At 47.3% G+C, this 23,570-nt stretch overlaps 2 protein-coding genes across 7 annotated transcripts in view; both read left to right on the top strand.

Moving 5' to 3' along the window:
• ATP7B (ATPase copper transporting beta) overlaps positions 1-22,902 on the top strand; it is an 80,839-nt gene extending 57,937 nt beyond the window's left edge. Inside the window, exons 10-21 of one of the 5 annotated variants that reach the window (XM_024925271.5) lie at positions 5,914-6,041; positions 6,152-6,306; positions 6,517-6,651; positions 9,836-10,030; positions 12,018-12,200; positions 13,040-13,208; positions 14,373-14,516; positions 16,400-16,542; positions 17,914-18,117; positions 18,200-18,317; positions 19,900-20,002; positions 20,565-22,902. In XM_024925271.5, the coding sequence (XP_024781039.4) occupies positions 5,914-6,041; positions 6,152-6,306; positions 6,517-6,651; positions 9,836-10,030; positions 12,018-12,200; positions 13,040-13,208; positions 14,373-14,516; positions 16,400-16,542; positions 17,914-18,117; positions 18,200-18,317; positions 19,900-20,002; positions 20,565-20,838 (1,951 nt within the window). In that variant the 3' untranslated portion in view covers positions 20,839-22,902. The remainder of the gene's footprint in view (positions 1-5,913; positions 6,042-6,151; positions 6,307-6,516; positions 6,652-9,835; positions 10,031-12,017; positions 12,201-13,039; positions 13,209-14,372; positions 14,517-16,399; positions 16,543-17,913; positions 18,118-18,199; positions 18,318-19,899; positions 20,003-20,564) is intronic. The other 4 variants (XM_008962085.5, XM_055096807.3, XM_008962084.6 and 1 more) reach the window with 4 other exon arrangements.
• TMEM272 (transmembrane protein 272) overlaps positions 21,203-23,570 on the top strand; it is a 124,555-nt gene continuing 122,187 nt past the window's right edge. The window contains exon 1 of one of the 2 annotated variants that reach the window (XM_034936755.3): positions 21,203-21,304. In XM_034936755.3, the coding sequence (XP_034792646.2) occupies positions 21,277-21,304 (28 nt within the window). In that variant the 5' untranslated portion in view covers positions 21,203-21,276. Of the gene's footprint in view, positions 21,305-22,424; positions 22,434-23,570 lie in introns of those variants that run through there. The other variant, XM_055096816.2, reaches the window with a different exon arrangement.

Raw genomic sequence — 23,570 nt, 5'->3', positions numbered from 1 at the left:
GGGCGTGAAGGCTGAGACAGACCCCTTGCTTCCCCATGGGGTCTGCAGGGCTGGTGCAGCTGGCCCTGGGCACGCCCCAGGTGAGTAGAGGAACTGACCGGGGCCACACAGATGCATGAGTGTTCATGAGGTGCAGGCTGGCTGCCGCGCGGTGGCACTGGTTTTGTTCTGGATCCTGGCTTTTAAATGATCATCACAATTGTAGGACTGGCAGCTGAGATTTGAGTCCTTCTGGTGTTCCAGGCTCACTCCCCAGCACTTGCCACAGATCGTCTAGTTCCACTCTGTAGCTGTTCCGTGAGGCAGCACTGTCATCATCCCAGCTTTCCTCAGGAAAAGCCAAGTGCAGCGAGGTGGAGTAATATCCCCAGAGTCCATGGTAGGCAGGCAACAGAGCTGGGATTGGAACCCTGGAGGCACAGAGCCCCCCTCAGCCACTGTGCTGCGCTGCCCCCAAACAGGACCCTGTGTGACGGCACCTGGCATGCTGGGCTCTGCTGTGCCATGGGTCTGCAGCAGTCACATGCCTTGGCTTCTTTTTTTTTTTTTTTTCTCTTATAAATTAATTGCATGAAAGTTTCTGAGAAGTGAAAATGTTCAGACGGGGAGCCAAGCCGCTGGCAGCTGTGTTGGTTTTGACTCATGTTTCCTCCAACTCGCCTTGCTAGGGTCTTCGGTACAGTTTGAGGTGCCTCTGATGGCACTGACTGCAGTTGCTTGGAACTATTCCAGGGATCTGAACAGGAGGAGAAGGCATCTGCCGGCCGAAGTGCCCACGGGGTGTGTGCAGCACTTGTCATAACTCAGTTCTTTTCCAAGAATGCCGATTCATTTTTTGGCTGGGGACGCACGGCCTGACTACTACCATGCAACATGACAGGACATTATTAAGCTAGGGGCCAGAAGACCAGAGTTCATTCTGCCTTTGGCTCACTGTTTGGATGTGGTCATTCCTACTTGCCTCCTGACAGCACACCCCGAGCCCACCCCTCTGTCCCAGGCCAAGGCTGCACCCACTGCTGCCTGGATTGCCGCAGTCTAGGCCTCCCCTGAGCTCAACCATTCTGTGCTTTGAGGTGCACTGGACACTGGTCTCCCAGTGACTCTGCCTCCCACAGTGCCCTCCCGCGTCTGGGCCTCTGCTTGTGCCTTTGGTCCATGGCACCATCTGAAGGCCCCCAGAGGTTCTCGCATAACTGCCCTCTTTCACTGAGGCTTGGGCTTCTTCCTCTGACCATCCCCTTGCTGGGGACACTTGTGCTTTCTCTTTACTCCAAGTCTTGGGTGCTGGCAGCGTTTCCAGGTGCGATCCGTCTGGCACACTGTAGTTTCCTTGCTGCTGCTGCTGCTTAGTCTCCATGGGCTTTCTTCTCTCCTTTTCCCTTGTGGATGGTCCTTGGGGTTCTGGTGGTAGTGCCTCTGTCTTTGTGTGTTACACACCGTCACTGGGACGTCTCACTCTCCCACGTCTTTGGTTAACAGCCGTGAGAAGCTCATTCTCAAACCTACGCCTAGATCCCAGAGACTACCTGCTGGTTGGAGTGTTTTTCTTGGGTGACTGGTAAAGGCTCAGACTCGGCCTGTCTGTATTCTTCTTCACCTTCCCCCACTTTTTCCCCAAAAATATTCCCCTTCCTTGGTGCCTGTCTGTCTCAGGCAAAGGCACCCTCATGCCAGCTCCCAGTGTGTCCTCTACAATGCCTGCCTGCCCTCATTCACACATCTGCAGTCCATCGTCATGGTTCTAGCACCTCCGTCTCTAGGGGCGTCATCCACTGGCACCATGCTGGTCCAGGCCACCGTGGCCTTGCCCCTAAAACACCGCAGCTTTCTCTTCATACTGCTTGCAGCCATTTATCAATCCAGTATTTTTCCACATTCAAACCAGTGATCTTTCTGAAAGCACAAATTGATCATATTACAGTGCTTTCTGAAAGCACAAATTGATCATATTGGAAAATCCTTCAATGGCTGCATGCTGTCCTTAGGATCAAAACCACCTTCCTAACGTGGCAGTGAGGCCTGGCATCCACCTGCATGCCTGTTGAGCCCAGCCTGTCTTGCCATCCCCTGCGTTGTGCTCCAGCTGCCCTGCACCACTGGCAGGTCCCAGGAAGGGACTGCCTCTCTCTGCAGACCTCTGCACACATCCTTCCTTCCCTCTGAACTCCCTTCTTCCTTATCCTTTGCCTGGCTCCTTGCCTTCAGGGCTCAGCATGGAAGTTGCATCCTCCAGAAGCCTTTCCTGATTCCCCAGGCCTGGCTCAGCTGTGGCTCCTCAGTGCTCTCAGAGCACTCTGTGCCTCAGCCACCCTGGGATGTAAACATGGCGGGTGCTGAGATACTCATTAGTGGAATGAAACTGCTGTCAGATGTTAAAGAAACATACTGCACACATGCATGTGTGTGCTTGATATTAAAAGGCTTGCACAGCCCCATCCCCAGTCTCCCACGTTGAAATTTTCTGTTTTTTTTTTTTTTTTACAATTGATGGGGAAACAAATTACAAATCATATCTAGACCAGTGACCATAATGCTATAAGTTTTTTCTTTGTTTTCTTAACTTGTGTTTAATGAGGAAGGGGAGTAGAAGAGAGGAGACAAGTGAAGTAAACAGATTCCTGGCAGAAACTCTTAAAGATGAAGTGCTATGAAACAAACCACTGTCTTTTAATTAAGAGGGTTCCTATCGCTCAGCACTTGGAGAGGAATAGTAGCTTCTGAAGAATACATGCTATTGAGATTCACCAGTAGGAGCCACATTAACTCTCATAAAGGACTATTCCTTGTAATCTGCTTAGAGTTAGAAAGATATGGTTAATTTAGATCAAAGGAGAAACTCAAAGTTAGATTTAACAGAGATTAGCATTACTAAAGATTTCTTAGACACCCAACTGTACATTCGTGCCAATTTTAAGTCTCCTTACAGAAGTGGACATTTTAAAACTTAGTGATTAGGTTCTGCTGGAGGAGGGTCTGACCTTTAGTTCTTGGGGTCTTTCATTTCTAAATTGAATGCAGGGAGCTCCTCCTCCCGACTTGGGCTTCTCAGGCCATGTGGAGACCTCTGTGGGATGATAAATCCTCCAGGTTGTACAGAGGGGGCCTCAAGGGCAATGTTCAGCCTGGACTTCTCCATCGCTGGAGGACTTTAAAAATAAGCAGAGAATATTCTTGGGTTGTCGAGATCCTTCCCTTCTCCTGGCTCACTCAGCCACCAAACAGATTTACACAGGTATACTCCCAGCACTAAAGACTTCAGTCTTTGAAAGTCTCCTTTTCAGTACTCCATTTATTTTGGTTGCCATGATTGAACTTTCTGTGTGTGTGTCTTAACTGTCCATCTGTGTGTCTGCTTTTAGTTATGAGGCTATAAACCTCCTGAGAGGAAGGCTCTACTCTGTCCTGTTTGTAACCCCAGCCTACCCTGGTGCTTGGTACACAAGAGGCCAATCAATATGAAAATGTCAATTAGGTGATAATAAAAATCACCGGCATTCATTTGGGCACTTACTGTGTGCAGGTGCCATACTAAGCATCTCACATAATCATAGGAAGTAGCCACACAAGCCTTGAATCCTCATAGCACAGAGACTGTTCCTGAACAATTTTTACAAAGGAAAATGATGCAAATATTTAACATACATGCCTGCATATGGTAGTTACTAAGTTTTATATATTTGTACATAGCAACATTTAAATAAGTGGGCATGTATGTTCAATTTTGTGCCTTTCTAAGACATCTTCAGGTTTTGCTGAAATGAGGGTAATAAGACTCACCTTGTATGTGTCTGGGAAGATTCAGTGAGGTAAAACATGTAAAAATCTTGCACAGTTCCTAGCACTCAGTAAATGTCTATTTCTCCTTCTCAAGTAGGTAAGATGGCTTTTCTCCCTGTGATAGTTTAAATGTAGTCTTTGTAGAATGAAAGGAAGGTGTAAAATAACCTCAGAGCCCTGCTTGCTTTCCATGCATGCTCTTCTGGCTTGTTGACCATTAGCTCATGAGCCAGTATTACCTATACAATTAATTCTGTTGGGCCCATGCCATGCTTTTAGTGAGCTGCTGCTGAAGCTGGCCCTGGGCCATGGGTGCCCTCCCTCTGGCTTTGTCTCTGTTCCTGCCGTCTTCTGCTCTCCCCGCCCAGCATCTCTGTCTCTGCAGGACATGTCCCACTAGCACACAGTTCACATGTATGTACAAGACACAATCCCCACTTTAATCCACCCTCCCTTCTACTGCTCTGTTTTTCTGTTCCTTCACAAAAGCCTTCTTTAAAAACGTGACTTTCGCTGTTGTCTTTGCCTTCTCACCGCGTGCTCTCTCAGCCCATTCTAGTTGAGCCTCTGCCTTTACCAGTTTCTGAACTTGGTTTGGCCAGTGCCATCAAGTAATTTCCATATACCCCAATCCAACATTGCTTGTGTTAAGTCATTTCAGTCTCTCACCAGTATTTCCCCCTTGTCTGTTTCTTTGATTTTTTTTCTTTTTTCAATGTGTAACTCACATTCACTGCAACACACAAACCCTACGTGTAGAGTGTGATGAATTTTACATATATTTGCCCCTGTGGAACTACTTGTGCAGCGTTTAATGCGGTTGGATGGGTGCTCCCTCCTCCTCCTCCTCATCCCCACTCTCATTTTCCTCCTGTGTCACTGGCTGGTCCTTCAGCTTCTGCTCAGCTTTCAGATAGTGGAGTGTCTCAGGGATGAGTTCTAGGACCCCTTCTGTGTTTTCCCCGTCACTCCTAGGGGCGCTTATATGATCTATCTACATGTGACAGCTCTCAGGTTTGTTCTCTACCTCTGACCTCTTCTTTCCACTTCAGACTCATATTTTCAGCTCCCTAGTTGGCATTTCTACGTGGAAGTCAAATAGGCATCTCAAACCCGACATGTCAAAATGAACCATTTCTCTCCATCCCTTCCCCTTCTCTTCCCTCACCCTCCCTTAGCTGCTTCTCCATAATCATCTCCATCTCATCAAATGGTTTCTCTATCCACCCAGTTGCTCAAAATGAAAATTTGGAGCTCATCTTTGATTCCTTTCTTTACCCTCACATTCAGTGCATTTTCACATCTTGTTAACACATGATCTAAGAATATGCTGTGTATTTCTTCTCCCTCTGTCTGTAGTCCAGGTTACTTCCATCTTCCGCTTGGGCTGCTGCAACAGCCTGACTCTCCCCCTCACTCCTGTGATCATCCCTACAGCCCATTCTCATGCAGCAGCCAAAGAGATCACTTAAATGTGAATCAGATTGTGTCACTTTCCTGCTAAAAGCCTTACATCCAAAACCCATGCTCTGCTCAAGGAGACCCGGCATGATCTGGACTCTGCCTGCTTCTCTGACCTCAACTTGCACGTCACTTACTTCCTGCCAGCCTTGCTTGCTTTCTTGCTGTTTCTCAGACGCACCCTTCCTGCCTGCCTTAAACCTTTGTGTCAGTTGTTTTCTCTCCGTGAACTTCCTTTCCCTGTGTGTTGGACCTTCTTGGCATGCAGGTCTCAGCTTAAATGTTACCTTCCCAGAGAAGCCCTTCCATGTCTCCTCCTCCCTCTGCCACTCTAAGAAGCCCTCCAGTCACATTATCCTGGTTTATTTTCATCACAGCATTTATTAACATTTAATACCTGATTCTATCTTGCTTGTTGTCCATTACCACCACAGAACTTGTCTTCATGAGGTAGTAGGGCCTTTGCTGTGCCATTCACAGCTGTATCACCAGTGCCTAGAACAGTGCCTGGTATTCAGCAGCTGCACGATAAATATCTGTAAATGAACAGATCAGATGAATACTGTTGCTCAGTATAAGCAAATACAGTGTAACTAGTGTAACAGCTGGCCTAGAACCTGACCCGGTGACCTAATGAGTGGCCATGTGAGTGATAAGTGGCGTTTGTTGCAGGGAGGAGCAAGTCCCCATGGAGCTGGTGCAGCGGGGCGATATCGTCAAGGTGGTCCCTGGGGGAAAGTTTCCAGTGGATGGGAAAGTCCTGGAAGGCAATACCATGGCTGATGAGTCCCTCATCACAGGTGAGATGGCTTGTTTCATATTCCCTCAGGCGGATATCATAGCAGCTGTCAGGTCACATGAGTGCTGGATGGGGCTGAGCAAGTGACAGTTGTCTCTTTCCTACGTCTAGGAGAAGCCATGCCAGTCACTAAGAAACCTGGAAGCACTGTAATTGCGGGGTCTATAAATGCACATGGCTCTGTGCTCATTAAAGCTACCCACGTGGGCAATGACACCACTTTGGCTCAGATTGTGAAACTGGTGGAAGAGGCTCAGATGTCAAAGGTAATGAAGAAATTTTTAAAACTAACTTCATCTTTCTTGTTTTAGAAATTATGTGAAGAGTTCTGGGAAATCAGACAGTTTTATTGAGTAGAGATTGATTAGTAAATGTGGTTAAATGAAGGAGATTATCCCAATCCTTATCCATGCTTGTGGTGTTTTATTTCTTCGTAGTTTGTAATTTCCCATGGTCTTGGTGTTTTATTTTCATAGGCACCCATTCAGCAGCTGGCTGACCGGTTTAGTGGATATTTTGTCCCATTTATCATCATCATGTCAACTTTGACGTTGGTGGTATGGATTGTAATCGGTTTTATCGATTTTGGTGTTGTTCAGAAATACTTTCCTGTAAGTTGAATGCCTTGGGCTATATGGTGGTTGTGTTTTAAATAATCTACTGACATTGATCCTGTTCTTTCATATCTTAGATTCACTGGGCTTTAATTATTCATTACATTTTATTTGCTTGCTTCTCTTATTGACAGCAAAATCTAAGCCAGAGTAGGATAAACAGTCACTCTCCTTCTGCAGGTTTCTATTAAAGATCTCCTTTACATTCTACTTAGATAATTTTCACAGACACCAATTGGTGCTCAGTTGTAATGCTCGAAGCATTTACAATATGTATTATTGGTCCTTTTTGAGGTTATGAGGCATACATCATAGAAAATAGTTCACTTTAAATGTCAATGGCATGATAATATTATTTAACACATTTTAAGAAAAATATCTTTTGATGTATATATTTACTAGTACCATCTTTGACCTCCCGGCTTCCCAAGTAATGTAAATAGCTTTTTATGTTTGTGTGTTTATTTATGTATTTATTTGAGATGGAGTCTCCCTCTGTTTTCCAGGCTGGAGTGCAGTGGCTTGATCTCGGTTCACTGCAACCTCCACCTCCCAGGTTCAAGCAGTTCTCCTGTCTCAGCCTCCCAAGTAGCTGGGACTACAGGCACATGCCACCACACCCAGCTAATTTTTGTATTTTTAGCAGAGATGGGGTTTCACCATGTTAGTCAGGCTGGCTTCGAACTCCTGACCTCAGGTGATCTGCCTGTCTCGGCCTCCTAAAGTGCTGGGATTTCAGGTGTGAGCCACTGCACCCAGGCGTGAATAGCTTTTTATAATAATTAAATATTTACTAAACATTGTATGTGAGGCAATGGAATATACATTTTTGAGTTTAAAAAAGTGGTTGTAGAACACTATCTTAGGAAATATGGTTTTATTAAACCTCAGAAAAAGAAAGGAAAATACAGGCCACCCCTCAAAAAAACATATCTGCTTGAGGAATAAAAGCGATATTACATCTGTGATTCTCAGTTGGGAGCTATGACATTTTTGGTTTTTGTGACTGGGGGGATGCTGCTAAACATCCTACAAGGCACATCACAGGCCCCTACAACAAAGAATTATCTGGCCCCAAATATCAGTAGCACTGAGGTTGAAACCTTGATAATGTACTTAAAAAGCTAATGGCACACTTAGAACAGTATTTGGTAATGGCACAATGAGCGGAACAATGTTTTTACCTTATCTTATTCCTAGCCCAGTCTAGTGCTTGTTATACCATAGAGCCATAGAATGAGAAACCATACTGGGTGTGGTGATGCACCTGTAGACTCAGCTACTTGGGAGGCTAAGGCAGAGGATCATTTGAGTCCAGGAGTTTGAGGCCATAGTGTGCTATGATCGTGCCTGTGAATAGCCACTGCACTCCAACCTGGGCAACGTAGCAAAAAGTACAAATATGGAATGGATCATTTTTTTCTTTTAAAAAAATCCTTCACATAATTAAAAGTATATCAAATATTCTCAGGACACATGTCATTTACTAGGGTGTATTTTCTCCCTCAAATTTCCCATCTTAAATTGAAAAATGTTCAAGTTAAACACTTTCTGACATCTAAGGAACCTCAGTGCTCTTAAAAGTATCTTACAGATATATTGGTAGAATGTGCCTGTGGCTATGCATGGCACCTGACTGCCTATAATTTCGGCTTTTTCGGGAGAGCAGTGCGTTGGCATATGGCCATGGGAAGACTCAGTCCTAAACAAGTTGGAATCTGTGGCTTTCTGCTGTTCCATGCCTTTCCATCTTACTTTGGCTTCTTTTGTTTTTATCTGCAATATCAGGGAGGATGCTGGCAAATGAGGTACTGCATGTTCCTTTAAGATACTGTCATCTCTCTGCTGTACAAAAGTCATTGTAGAGAAGGGCTAATGGTAACTTCCAGAAGTCCACCCAGTCCTATCAGAATGCCAGGTGTGATTTTGACAAGAATTAGTGTATTTTTAAAAAAGATTACATAATCTTTATGTCTAAAAATCTTAATATATCCCTCTACCTAAATATAACTGTTTCTATGAAAATTAAAAGACCCCTTTAATAATACATTATTTTAGAATCCTGCCTTTCAGAGTGAAATAATGAAATGTAGATGGAAGCTAAAGAGGTTGTGGTCCATAGCCTTACCTTAGACAACTGTGCTTTTTACTATAAGTAAGTGAACATAGTATCTCTTGATTATACTCCATAGCCACCAGCCATTTTTAAAAATAAACCAAGATAATTCAAGCTCTCAGAATGCAAATAATACGAAGTGTCTGGAAAGTAGGTCATATTTTGTTTGTTTTGGGTACAAAGAAAAAATAGTGAAAAATACAGAGAAGAAAATAAAGATACCTCCAAATCATATCCCTAGAAGTAATTTTTTTGCATATTGGTGGATACCTTTCCAGTATTGTTGAAATGCTGTATTCAGATACAGGCAGAGATTTTTGCACGAATAAATCCCAGCACATGCGATTTTGTACTTGCTTTTTAATTTTGCAGTGCTGCTGGTACCTTTCCATATCAGTATGTTCCATCATCATTCCAACAGTTGCCTCGTATCCCATTATATACGTCACACCTACAGTTTAATTAACCAATCCCCTATTGGTTGTTTCCATTTTTTGTCATTGCAAAAATAAAACAAAACACTGTGGTAAATATCCTTGCATCTTTTCTTATTTATATGATTATCACCTTAGAATAGCATTTTTTAAGCTTTCCTAATGATGAGAAAAATAACGATAATAGTTACTGTTTCTTAAATGCTGCTCCTATGCCAGGTGTTATGTACTGTGTATATTTATATGTTTATATGTGTATTGCCTCATTCAATCCTTGCCACAATTTATGAGCTATGCATTATCATCTCCATTTTGTGTATGAGGAAACCAGGATCTGGATCTGTGTGGTCCATCTCCAGAGTCTGCTTTCCCCTGTCAAGGGCTTTTATTTGACTCTGCTCCTGTAATGCCTCTTTGAGGGAAACCTGTAGGATGAAGTTGGATAGCTGGGATATGGAGAGCAGTAACGTGTTCTCTATGATGGCAGAGCAATGCAGAATACCATCTGTTTCCAAAACCCAAGTTCGTCACGTTGTGTCCAGTGCCCCCCTGAAATGTCCTTATGTGATTAGAGTTCTGGGAGTTTCCTTATTGAACTCTCAACCTGCCTCTGACTCTGTCCTGTTTTCAGAACCCCAACAAGCACATCTCCCAGACAGAGGTGATCATCCGGTTTGCTTTCCAGACGTCCATCACGGTGCTGTGCATTGCCTGCCCCTGCTCCCTGGGGCTGGCCACGCCCACGGCTGTCATGGTGGGCACCGGGGTGGCCGCACAGAATGGCATCCTCATCAAGGGAGGCAAGCCCCTGGAGATGGCGCACAAGGTCAGCCTGTACCACGGCTTTCCCCATCCTGAGAGATGAAAGTAGTATCTGTTTACTATTTCACATTGAGAGAAAAGCCTGAGAGCCACTCAAGACAGCAGTGTTAATTACATAGAATAGGAAGTCCAGTATAACTGGGAATAACAACAGTAGCAACAGAGTAGCCACCAGTCATATGATGGAACGCTTTATCAACATTACTTGATTTAATTGCATTAACAACTCTGTGTGGTAGGTGCTTATCATTCCCATTTTACAGATGAGGAAACTGCAGCAGGAGGAGATTAGGTAACTTGACCAAAGGCCTGCAGCTAACCAGAGGCAGAGCTGGGATTCACACCCAGGTAGCCAGGCTTCAGGACAAAAGCCCCACTGTGACATCTGTGGGATTAGTGGTGGGTCCTGTGACCCTGGGGAGTGAAGAGTGAGTGACGGTGTTTGTGAAGAGTCTTCCTTTTGCCCAACTTACTAACCTCTGGCCTTTCACACTTTCACCTATTTAATCAGTATTTGCTGGGCACTCACTGCGTGTGAGCCCTGCACTGGGTTCTGGCAATGGTCATGGTTTCCAGCCGCCAAGGAGCCCACCAGCGGGAAAGACAGACAGTGAAAAAGTAAATAGCAAAGCTGACTGAGTATTATGAGATACTGAGTATTGACTGGTGGTGCTTGATGTCCTGGGGACACTTGAACAGGGGCCAATCCTAGACTTGGGGTGCTCGACTCAGGGACAAGGGTGCTGCAGGTGGTCAGAGAAGCGAATACGAATGTTCATCTGAGACCTTACTGTTGAGTGAGAGCTGGACAACGGAGCTGGGGAAGAGTGTTCCAAAATGGGGACAGAAGGTGGAAAGCACCTGTGGAGGTGGAACTTCCCCTCCCCGCGGTATCCCCAGCATCTAACCTGAGACATCGAGTGCATTCAGAAGTTATCTGTTGAATGAGCAAATGAGGAACTGGAAGAAAATCATTGAGAGAGAGGAACTAGAGATGGGGCCGTTGAGGGAGGGGCCAGAATCCAAAGGCTGAAGATTTAGTAAAGGGCTCTGAACGTTAGCCTAGAAGCCACGTAGGGGATGGCATACCCACGTGATGTGACTGGATCGTGTGTTGGGAAGATCATTCTGGCTGCAGTGTTAAGGTTGCACTGAAAGCTGGCAAGAATCCCTGGAGGAAGATGAGTTAAGTGTGTTGAAGGAAAGCCACCACTCAGCATCAGAAACAAAAAGCTGAACTATTGTTTGCTTGTAAGGGAGAACCCTGCTTGTGGGACATGGTCTGAGAAGAGCAACCTGCTGGCCTTAAATGGGTTAAATTATACACTTCAGGAATTACTGGACTTTCAGAAGCAGGGCTCAGGGCTCGACTGGCCCTGGTCATGGAAGTGCAGGTACCTGAATGTAGCTGCTGCCCATATCTGAGCCCAGAGGTGTGGGGACTCTGCAGACTGCCGTTGACCAAGTGTGACCAACTTAAAACTGGCTCTGGGGGTTTGTTTGTCATTATGGCCATAGAATAGTCCTTTCCTTTCTTAAACTCAGAGTGTTAGGACTCTATTCCCAGTAGCTTTTGCACTTAGGCAGGCAAAAGGAAGCTGAGGTTGGGCTCGGTGGATGGCAGTGGACAGGGAGGCAGGTGTCCCTCAGGGTCCTGACTCCTTACCTGACGTGGGGAAGTATGTGGATGGTGTCACTGTCTGGGGGACAGTGCTGTGCCATCTCCTGTACAGCCGACTGAGGGTTTCTGGCTTTGCCTGGTCAAGGTCAAGCCTCAGTGTGGCTGGTTTGACTGGACACATAGGGAAACAGTTTCTTTGCAGTGGGAGTTGTTGAGCCCTGAGATTGAACGACAGAGGATCACGTTAGGAAGCTGTGCAGGTGTCTTGTTCCTGTCTGAGGCAGGTTGGGTGAAGTTCTGCCTCAGGACTGTGACTATGGAAGCCCCTCCATCTGTATTGTGGTCAGTGAGTTGTGGTTGTTTTTGGCAGATAAAGACTGTGATGTTTGACAAGACTGGCACCATTACCCATGGCGTCCCCAGGGTCATGCGGGTGCTCCTGCTGGGGGATGTGGCCACACTGCCCCTCAGGAAGGTTCTGGCTGTGGTGGGGACTGCGGAGGCCAGCAGTGAACACCCCTTGGGCGTGGCAGTCACCAAATACTGTAAAGAGGTACGTGGACTTGGGCGTGGCCCTGCCCTCCCCGCCAATGCTCTTTTATTCCTCACCATGTCCTTCTCTCCTAGCTGCCCTCGAGGAGGCCTTCTCTGTGTGGTCTGGAAAACCACTTAGAGGGCCCTTCTGCAGCAGGCGGAGATATAGGGCTCACAGTCAGCCCTTGCCACAGTTCCAGGTTATCACAAAGGGAGTTCAGTGTCACAGGCATTTGCTGAACATCACCAGGCGCCAGGCTCAGGAGAACAGAAGTGGGATGTGAACTCTACCCTTTGGGAGCTCACAGCCTGGGGGAGGACGGGCAGTCCAGAAACCCCAGCCATTCCTTTACCCTGCCACCTTGTCCCCTCCTCCTCCAGGGTCTGATATACAGGCAGTTATCTCTTGATAGCATCAAAGAGCTTTGTTAACACTACTTATTCCTTTGTTTTTAATGAAATTATTTGCAACATAAAATTCACATCTCCCTCTCTTTGGCACCTGCAGTCCTCTTTAATTTAGGTGTTTGATATGAGTTGCCTTTTTCCTTTCCAGTCAGTAACCTGTTCACTGTCATGAGGCACTCACCCAGGGAAGGATTTTAGGCTGTTTAAAATAGTCTCGTTCAACTTACAGCTATAATATCTTTACCAAAAGAGGGAGAAATAATTACAAGTTACTAGTCACTATCTTAACCTTTCCCATCCGTTCCACCTCCCTACCCTTCTTTCTCTCAGTTCCCGCTTTCCGCTGCTCTCTTGCCACCTTCACCCTGTGTCCCTGTCCTGCCTACCCCTCCCTTTCACTTCACCCCTCTTGGCTTACAGTTTCCTCTTCCTCTCTTTCTACCTTCCCAGGAACTTGGAACAGAGACCTTGGGATACTGCACGGACTTCCAGGCAGTGCCAGGCTGTGGAATTGGGTGCAAAGTCAGCAACGTGGAAGGCATCCTGGCCCACAGTGAGCGCCCTTTGAGGGCACTGGCCAGTCACCTGAATGAGGCTGGCAGCCTTCCCGCAGAAAAAGGTATTGCTGGCTTTTGTCTCTGCAGCTGGTTAAAAGTAGAGGTGGGTCAAACCACAGAGAGCACCACGCCCAGCAGTGATTGCCTCTGCTGTGCGGCAGACGGTTCATGGCTAAGGCACCCAAGCCTGCCTCCCCACACCCAGGAAAGTTTCTCTTATGTTCTTGGGTGCATCTAAATTTTGTTGCTTATGGCTGCCTTAAATTCATAGAGCATTGTTTAGCTGACCCATGATTTTGATTCTCCTCTTTCTTATCCCATATCGGTCTTGCTTCTCATAAGCTACAGAGTAGGCAGACGGGAATTCCACTTTTGTTCTTCCTGTTTCCATTCTGTATGGTAGAATTCTGGTATTTACAAAGCAGGCAGAAAAAGTCAGGGAAAGCAGAGGGAAATGTCTGCCCAAGCCAGGAAGGGACACTGCTTGGAGGGACAGCTGCTTTTGAAGAATGGCCTTTTTTATTCTCAAGGTAGCTTGCCAGCCACCAGAATAAAGGGTGGAAAACACTCAAAATCTGTGACTAGTGTTTTTCCTAAGTGTTGGTAGTGAAATTGTGACTTAGATTGTGTGGTTAGAAGCCATCCACCACCTTCCAGCCTTTAAAACCCCAGGATGGCCTTTCCATGAGAGCTTCCAGAGCCTGGCCGTTCAGTGACACCTCAGCTAGCAGCACACGCTGTTAGAAAGTGATAGGTGAGAGGTGCATTAGCCTCGGGAGTTACAATTTTAAACATTTCATGTAGACGTGTCTGATTATTTGTTGATTCACCTGGGGTTGTTGATACCAAGCGGTAATGAATGTAGTCAACACTTGCTTTGTGTGCTGGGCAAATACCTAAGTGCTTCTAATCCCTGCAGAAAAAGAATCAGTGGATACTTCTAAGACAAAGACGGACATTGCCTTATGTTTAATACGTTTATACCATTTCCACCCATGTAGCATGTACTATTAATGCCCCATCTTAATTCATACCCACATGTCCTACACATTAATTTTACTTTTTTTTTTTTTTTTGTCCTAAAGGATGCTGTCACAAGAGGTGCTTACAAGGTTACAGTTTTTCAGAATGGTTAAAAGGATATTTTGCTGTTAAAAGGACTGCATGGTTTTTAGTTCACAGTGAAATTGGACCATTTAGAAATAACCACAGCCTCTTTTGAATAGATGCAGCCCCCCAGACCTTCTCTGTGCTGATTGGAAACCGTGAGTGGCTGAGGCGCAACGGTTTAACCATTTCTAGCGACGTCAGTGACGCTATGACAGACCACGAGATGAAAGGACAGACAGCCATCCTGGTGGCTATTGACGGTATCTTCTGCTTCTGCCTTCCTTCCGCTCTCTCAGAAATACAGTTTTCTGCAGATATCAGGCAAAAGAGTCCTCCTTTATAAAAGAAAAGAAGACAAACAAAAACCTTCCTCTCTTAATTTCAGGCCTGTTTTCCAAAAGATTGTCTTTTTGTCTTTTCTCTTCATTCTTTCCCCTGGCTCCATCTTGGCCCCAGAGCAGCTCTGGTCTGGCCTCAGTCTCCTTGACCTTGGAATTCTAAACCGTCTGTGTCATCATCATTGCTCTTGTCCAGGTGGGCAGTTCAGAGTCATCCTTCTCCTTCATCCCTGCAGACAGAGCAGGAATTCACTTCCCAACAGGTTTAACTACAGGATGCATTTAAATAATGAGATCCATGCCACCCTTCTCTGTCTGCTTTATTTATTTATTATTACTTTCTTTTTTTTTTTTAGACTGAGTTTCCCTCTTGTCACCCAGGCTGTAGTGCAGTGGTGTGACTCGTCTCACTACAACCTCCACCTTCCGGGTTCAAGCAATTCTCCTGCCTCAGACTCCTGAGTAGCTGGGATTACAGGCCCCCGCCACCATGCCCAGCTAAATTTTGTATTTTTAGTAGAGATGGTGTTTCACCAGGCTGGTCTCGAACTCCTGACCTCAGGTGATCTGCTTGCCTTGGCCTCCCAAAGTGCTGGGATTACAGGCGTGAGCCACCGCACCTGCCCTTCTATCTGCTTTATACAGACTGGTGTTGCACAGAGTACAAGTCTCAAGACTGTGTGTTGGCCGGGTGCGGTGGCTCACGCCTGTAATCCCAGCACTTTGGGAGGCCGAGGTGGGTGGATCACCTGAGGTCGGGAGTTCGAGACCAGTCTGACCAACATGGAGAAACCCCGTCTCTACTAAAAATAAAAAAATTAGCCGGGTGTGGTGGCGCATGCCTCTAATCCCAGCTACTTGGGAGGCTGAGGCAGGAGAATTGCTTGAACCCGGGAGTTGGAGGTTGTGGTGAGCCAAGATCACACCACTGCCCTCCAGCCTGGGCAACAAGAGCGAAACTCTGTCTCAGAAAAAAAAAAAAAAAAAAAAAAAAAAAGACTGTGTGTGTTTTAGTGCTCAGATTCTATCCTGGGCTTTACATCCCAGAGAGATTAGAGTCTTTACTTTGTTAATGTTAGTTTCTGCTAATAGAAATAACAGTATATGCAAGCAAGAAATAAAATATATGACACCTTTTGAATGCTCCAGCCAAATATGTCTTTCTCTCACTTTCTCTCTCTTTTTTCCCTTTTTCTAAGTCTTTGTAAATCCACCCGCCCCTCGGCTATCAAACCAGAATTGGCACAACTAAAGGAGTCGTGCCCTCTCGTATGTCATCCCTTACTCTGTTCTCATTCACACCTCAGCCCTAAAAGCCCTCCTGCTTCTATAGCTAAAGATTCACTCAAAGAGAAATTCTGCCAAAATGTTTTCTGCAGGAAAAGACGAAGGATTGATTTTCTAGTTTGGACATTTATCACTTTAAGTGATATCTGTTATGTCTCTTGAATTTTAGTAGCTAATGTGTATTGAATTCTTATTACAAGCCAGGCACTTCACAAAGTGTCATACGTGCTCCTTGCAGAAAGTTTGGAAAATTCAGCTATAAAGGAGAAAATGAAATCACTCATAATCCTATTCCTTGGGGAGCCACTGCGAAGATTTCAGTTATATTGCTTCCAGACTTTTGTGTACATCCGTAAATGCATGTACTTTTTAAAAAGCAAAAAAACCACATTGTGTTATATAATTTGATGTTTTGTTTTTTGCACATAATATTATATGATGAGAACATTGCAAGTGTGGTATCTTGGTGCGGGGTGCCCCAACTTGTGTAGCTGCTGATGCTGGCTGGTTCGCTCCAGGTGTGCTCTGTGGGATGATCGCTATTGCAGATGCTGTCAAGCAGGAGGCTGCCCTGGCTGTGCACACGCTGCAAAGCATGGGTGTGGACGTGGTTCTGATCACGGGGGACAACCGGAAGACAGCCAGAGCCATTGCCACCCAGGTACAGCCCTTTAATGTTGCAAACTGTGTAAAGCTCATAAAAGCAGTTAGAGACAAAAGTAAGCACCAGTTGGCCCAGCACTGAGCTGTACTCCTGCTCTTTCTCCCTTGCTGGATGCTTTTCTCTCCACGTGCTTCATTCTGTGGCCATGTAGTGTTGCACGTGAGCACTGTGGTGCTGTGCGAAGATCTCTTCCCTGGAGCTTGGGTGCATGCATCCTGGAAAAAAAGGAGTTCCAGGGTTCTCTAACCGTTTCCCAGTCTTTGCAATGGAAAAAAAAGTATGTGGCTTAAGGGCTAAGATAGACATTTTCTAACCTTTATGTTAAGGGAAGATTTTGCCAGCTCAGCTCTTCTCACTGGGGTGCTCAGATAAGTGACTCCTGGGCAGTTCTCCAGCAGCCCCTGATGCTGAGTTTGGTCTGTGAGGACAGCACCACTGGATGTCTGCCTGACTTCTCACACAGCAGCGGCTCCAGTTTGGATTCCTAGAAATTATGCACCTCCAAATGTGTGCAGAGCTCTAGGCTTCTGAAAGCTTAATTGTGTTCCTTGAGGGAAGCAGCAGTACCCCTGTTTTCCATGGTCCTCCTTGCTAATTATGGACCTGTTTAGCGTCCTTCCCCCCTTTTCTGGCTAGCACTTGTTCATCTATTCAGCAGACACTTATGAAGCACCACGAATGTGACAGGCAGGTGTGGGGCCAGGCTCTGTGAGGAGTGAAGGGGGGTCTGCCCTTGACGGGCTCATGGTCTTGCAGGAAGGTGGACCAGTGACTGTGTAGATCTGAGAAGCAGGAAAGGGACTAGGAAAGGAAAACTGCACCTTCCCAGGACAGAGCAGGCAGCAGGAGCATTTCCCAGGGGCACAGAGTAGCACGGCAGTTTGGAGATGCCGCGGGGAGCTGAATGGTATGGTCGAGTGTGGCACCAGCTGCCAGACCCTGGGACCCTGGGACTCTGGAACCCTCGGAAGCAGACCCAAGAGTTGAGCTGCCCTCCTCTGGGAGATGCATGGGGTCTACTGGATGTGAGTCAGGAGAGTAGGGAGGGACATGGCCCGACAGATGCTTTGGAAAGACCATGGGGGCAGCGCATGGAGAAGACAGTTGGAGGACTGAGCTGTGGACAGGGAGACCAGCAAGGGGGTTGTTTGCACATCCAGAAAAGGACAGGGCCTAAACCAGTGCAGGGTGTTGAGGCAGGAGCCAGGGATAAACTGGCCCTGTGACAGCAAACCTGCAGGGTGTGGTTGACCAACATCACTGACTGGACCCAGAGGCCGAGGGCAGAGGGGGCAAGGGTAACTTGAGGTTTCTGCTGCTATCTGATACCTTTTGCCAACACTAGGCATTGCCTTCCTTTTGTCTTAGGTTGGCATCAACAAAGTCTTTGCAGAGGTGCTGCCTTCGCACAAGGTGGCCAAGGTCCAGGAGCTCCAGAATAAAGGGAAGAAAGTCGCCATGGTGGGGGATGGGGTCAATGACTCCCCAGCCTTGGCCCAGGCAGACATGGGTGTTGCCATTGGCACCGGCACGGATGTGGCCATCGAGGCAGCCGACGTCGTCCTTATCAGAGTGAGCGCGGCTGCAGCCAGGCTGTGGGTGCTGGGAGGGCAGTGGGCAGACCCCTTCCTCACTGTGTGCTCCTCTCCATCAGAATGATTTGCTGGATGTGGTGGCTAGCATTCACCTTTCCAAGAGGACTGTCCGAAGGATACGCATCAACCTGGTCCTGGCACTGATTTATAACCTGGTTGGGATACCCATTGCAGCAGGTAGGCAGCTCTTACCCACTGTGCTCCAGCTGCGCCCAGAAAGGCTTCTCTCTCCCAGGTTCCTGCTGGGGTTAGTGAGTGGCTCACTCACTGGCTGGCTAGAGGCGTTTTAGAAAGGCTGTTTTTTTTTTTTTTTTTTTCATGTCCTCTGCTTTATATGTCTTTAAATGAGAAACTGTGGAGAGGACCTGAAACCTTCATTCACTCTGGTCCTTTCTAAAAAGCTAGTGGAGATGCTTGGCTGTATTTTCTGATCCCTATTTTACTGTGGCCTTATTTTCTGAGCCATTTGTTAAGTCATATAGTCTGAGAAATAATCATTAGTAAGAATTATGGGGCATCTGCTACATGCTAGGCACAATTATTGGTGTTTCAGAACCTTATCCTGAACATTAATCCTGCCCAAGTTTCACTCTGAGTTATACAAATGATCATGGAAAGAAATGGCTCTTTGACCAGGCATGGTGGCTCATGCCTGTAATTCCAGCACTTTGGGAGGCTGAGGCAGGAGGGTCATTTGAGCTCAGGGGTTCAAGACTCACCTGGGCAACATAGTGAGACTCCATTTCTACAAAAAATTTTAAAATTAGCTGGGCGTGGTAGTGTACACCTTAGTCCCATCTGGGAGTACAGAGGCTGGGGCAGAAGGATTTATTGAGCCCAGGAGTTGGAGGTGGCAGTGACCCATGATCGCACCGCTGTACTGTAGCCTGGGCAAGAGTGAAACCCTATCTCAGAAAAAAAGAAAAAGAAAAGAAATAGATTTTTCTGCTTTGTAATTCCCCCTCATTCCCCTTCCTTAAGAACCATCTCTCCCCTGCCCCCTGCTCCCTGCCCCCTGCCCCCAGGAACATGGCAATGAAAAGTTCCAGAGTGCTCCTCCATGGGCTGAGGAGAGATCAAGTTTGTAATCACAGCATTCCTGCCTCAGTCTCCCTTGTGTCTGAGTGGTTAGTGGTGACTTGTGTAACAGGGCCTTGGCTTCCTGAGCCCAGTGAGTCAGGCAGGTTTACTTCTTGTCCCCAGAGCCGGCTCAGGAGCTTAATTCCCTCAGTGTATGTGCCTCTGCCACACAAAGTTGACCATACCTGTCTCCTGACCCTGTCCTGGGACCTGGCTCTCATTCCTCTTCTAAAGATGTCATGAAGCCCTGGAGGCAAGATCATCTGCTAGAGAAGGACTGTGGCCATCAGCCGTGTTTGTCTTCTGTGGGACTGTGGCTACAGGATGGGCAACTGGCTCCCTCAGCTCCTGCCGCTTTTCTCCTCCCGCTCCTCCCACTCCTTGTGGTTTGTCGCTGCCCTGGAGCTCGCCCTGAAATGGGATGCCACCTGTGGGTGGTTCTGGGAATATCAGGGCGAGTGGAAGAGAGCCAGGCCCACTCAACAGCATCCCACACCCAGCTTTCTAGGAAGCCTCACTTTGGGGGGCCTGTGGGCAAGATCCATTGGCAGGGGCTTCTGAGCACTCCAGGTGGAGACCTCACTGGGGGCCGCTGAGGGTGGGGCAGCCCGGTGCCTGAAGCCCTCTCCTGGCTCCTCTCCCCAGGCCTAGGTGTGAGTGCGAGTTCTTTCTTCCCCAGGTGTCTTCATGCCCATCGGCATTGTGCTGCAGCCCTGGATGGGCTCAGCGGCCATGGCAGCCTCCTCTGTGTCTGTGGTGCTCTCATCCCTGCAGCTCAAGTGGTGAGTCCCCTCAGGTGGAGCATCTGTGGGAGGCTCCCAGGAGGCCTTGTCATTCTGCATGCTTAGCACAGTGGAACTTGCCTCTCATTCCCCATTCATTCACCTGGGACAAATGCTGCAGTGGCAGCCCACATGGAGCCTGGCGTGCATGCATGTAACTTATCAGCACCATGAGCAGGCAATTCACTGCTGCCCATTCACGTGCTGGGCTGCCCTTACTCTGCTCCTCAAGGGCTGTTTATGTGAACATCAAGCAGACACAGGTCCCTGTGTATGATCTATCACTTTTTTATTTAAAAAAGATGTTCACTTATTTATGAGTGCATTCATTTAACAAAAGTTAGTGGCAGCCTACAATGTGCAAGGCATTTGCTTAGGAAGTTTCTAAATCAGGTGAGCTTTCCTGGAACCATAGGGAGTTTAATGTCCTTTTCCTTGGAAACTCTTGAGGTTTTGATACTGAATGTTATTAAAAGATGGATGAGAGGCCTTCACCAGGCTTAGAAAAAAAAAAGCCTTGTTTCTAGAATGGCTCAGATGCTGTTGCATTCCTGCTTTCCAGCTATAAGAAGCCTGACCTGGAGAGGTATGAGGCACAGGCGCATGGCCACATGAAGCCCCTGACGGCATCGCAGGTCAGTGTGCACATAGGCATGGATGACAGGCGGAGGGACTCCCCCAGGGCCACACCCTGGGACCAGGTCAGCTATGTCAGCCAGGTGTCGCTGTCCTCCCTGACGTCCGACAAGCCATCTCGGCACAGCGCTGCAGCAGACGATGGTGGGGACAAGTGGTCTCTGCTCCTGAATGGCAGGGATGAGGAGCAGTACATCTGATGACTTCAGGCAGGCGGACCGGGGCAGGGACTTGCCTCCACTCACCACAAGCTGAGCAGGACAGCCAGCAGCAGGATGGGCTGAGCTAGCCTCCAGCTTTGGGGACTTCCACTCCCTGGATATGTCCAGTCATCCTGCCCTGCAGCACGCGGCCTTGTCTGGGTGCAGCTGGGCTTGGCCTGGAGAGGACGGCCCTGCCTGCCTCTTGGCCTCACGGGACCGTCAGCATGGGCTTTGTCTTGGACTCTAGTCCTTGGCTGGACTGTAGAAGGTGAGAGGCGAGTCACCCTCCTCACAGACGTCTGCTTGGAGTATTTAGGATGACTGCTATGAAATGGAGAACAGTTTCATCAGGACCAAAAAACCTCACTGGGCCTTTCCAGAGAACTGCAGACCTCACTGTCAGGCTCTTTCTGATGACGCCTATCTGTGTGCATCATGTTTCTGAGACCACAGTTTACCTCAGGTGTGCCTGTTGCTTTCTTCCTGCATAGTCTGTTCCTTTTCTCTCCTGTGTGCTTGTCAGTGGGGACCCCTCGCAACCCTGCCTGTCACCTGGGAGGGTGGGACCAATGTCCTTGTGGTCTTTGCTGCTGCTCTCAGGTGCTTCTCCAATGCTCTGGAGTGTGCATTTCAGCTTGAACCTGCTTCCTGGCTCACACATCCCCAGCCAGGGAGCTTGCCACACTCTTCTTCAAGTTGAGGAGAGTTCTTTTTTGCTTAAAGCCTCCTTCTCCATGGAGTGGTGGCTTCTCAATAGAGTGTTGTTGCTGACCAGCTGTAGTGAGGGTCTCAGAGCCTGACCTGAGAGTCCGCACTCGGCTTCCTGTGGGGTGTAGGTTCTCGCGATTCAGGACGTCCTTCCATATCCCTGCCCAGCCTGTGGTGCTTGAAACGTTTGCCCCATGGGAGACGTATGTGTGCAGGAGCCTCCCTGCATGGCCCAAGGGGCTTCGTTTTCAGTCTTCTGACTGTCACCTCGTGGGGTTCAGTAGAGAATTCATGTGACTAGCGCCTGGCCTTGTGTGGCTTGGAGGAAATGGTACTGCCCAAATAGGAGGAAAACACAGCCTCCCTGAGCCTGCATTCTGCACGCTGCCCAGGGGCTTCAGAAAAGGAGTGGCCACAGCACCCCGAAGGGAGCATCTGTTTACCTGGCAGTGGCTCTCAGAGCAGCAGAACGGGTTCAGTTTTAGACTCTGAAGTTGGTTGTGATTGACAGAACCCCTTGGGAGCAAACTAGTAGAGTTGGATTAAATTCTGGGTGAAACCCTTTTCTCCCACACAAAATAGTTTTAGTGATTTTTTTCAGTGTCCATTACTTGCCAGGGGCAGTTTTAGCAGCACTTTTGATAGATTACATCTAATCCTCCCAACCAACCAGCAGGGTAGCTATTACTGTCCACATTTTACAGGCAAGGAAACAGGCTCCAAGAGGCTGAGGACTTTGCCCAGGATGACATAGCCAATGGACAAGCCGTGTCTGTCAGCTGTGAAGGCTTCACTCTAATTGTCCTTCTACCTTGAATAGAAGTTTTCCTGATAAGAATAAACAAGGAAAAGATCCTTGCCTCCTGGAAGAACAAATCTACCAGGTGATCTATTCATTGTTTCAACTCAGAATGCACTTGATTCAGGAGGTCATCTGACCTTCACCTTGGATGGTTAGTTTCACTTTTTACATATAGTTTTTGCAGGGTTTTATTTTATAAAATCCAAGCGCGCTGTTGATTGTGTTTTCGTCGTTTTCAGCTCCCCCACTCCAGCCTGCAGCACATTTCTGCTATCCGTCAGTAATTGTGTCCTCTCTTTATGCTTGCTTGGGGAATGTTGTTTTCTGACTAGGCTGATCATTATCTAAAGAATCTAATTCTGTTGATTTTTAAAACTTTTAGGACCATAAACATTGTGTTCATATATGGACATGGAAATATTTCTATAATTTTATAGAAAATAACCTTTTAGATGGTCAAAGTGTAAGGAGTTTTTTTGTCAGATAATCATTTCTACTTCAAAAACATTTCATGCAATATTAGAATAAAGTTCCTGTCATTCCTCTAAAAATCTGCCTGTGAGTGAGATGCGTGGTCAGAGGCCAGTGCCGTCCTGTCTTCACGAGGGCTTCTGTGAGGCACTGGCTTGGCTTCATGTCTTTTTAGGGGGCAGAGGAGGATAGGATTTTAACAGTAGGGGGAATGAGAGTGGGCAGAGCCCCCTTGATCTGCCATCCCCAGCACTGGTGTGAGTCCCTTTCTCTAATGCAGGCCTGCCTCAGCGGCGTGTGGGGAGAACGCTGAAAGGCAGCTCCTGTCAAAGTCCCTGCCCCGCTGGATCGGACACAGGCTTAAATTACTGCATCGTTTGCATCCCTCTGTTCTAGGGCGAGTGTCTGCAAAAGGCTGTTCTCAAACACATCTCAATCAGGAGGGATATGTTTTGGGTTCCTTGGCCTTGAGGGAGTGAGTCAGGAGGAGGAGCAGAAAAATCTTGACTAGTGGGCTCTGCTGGGAAAGCTCTGTGGGCATCTTGGGGTGGCCGGGGGGTGTAAGCGAGCCACACCTGAAGGGAGTTGACAGTGTAATCTTCACCCACACCAGGACACTTCAAAGAGTGGAAGAAGGCACTATGAATAGTTATGCCAGGACAACTGGACTAAACTGGGACTATCCAGGCAAACTGGGACATATACTCACCTTCCTTCAAAGGGAAATAGACATTGTGACATCTCCATT

Source organism: Pan paniscus, chromosome 14, assembly GCF_029289425.2.
Source record: "Pan paniscus chromosome 14, NHGRI_mPanPan1-v2.0_pri, whole genome shotgun sequence".
NCBI lineage: Eukaryota > Metazoa > Chordata > Mammalia > Primates > Hominidae > Pan > Pan paniscus.
This window is presented reverse-complemented; position numbering and strand designations above follow the sequence as displayed.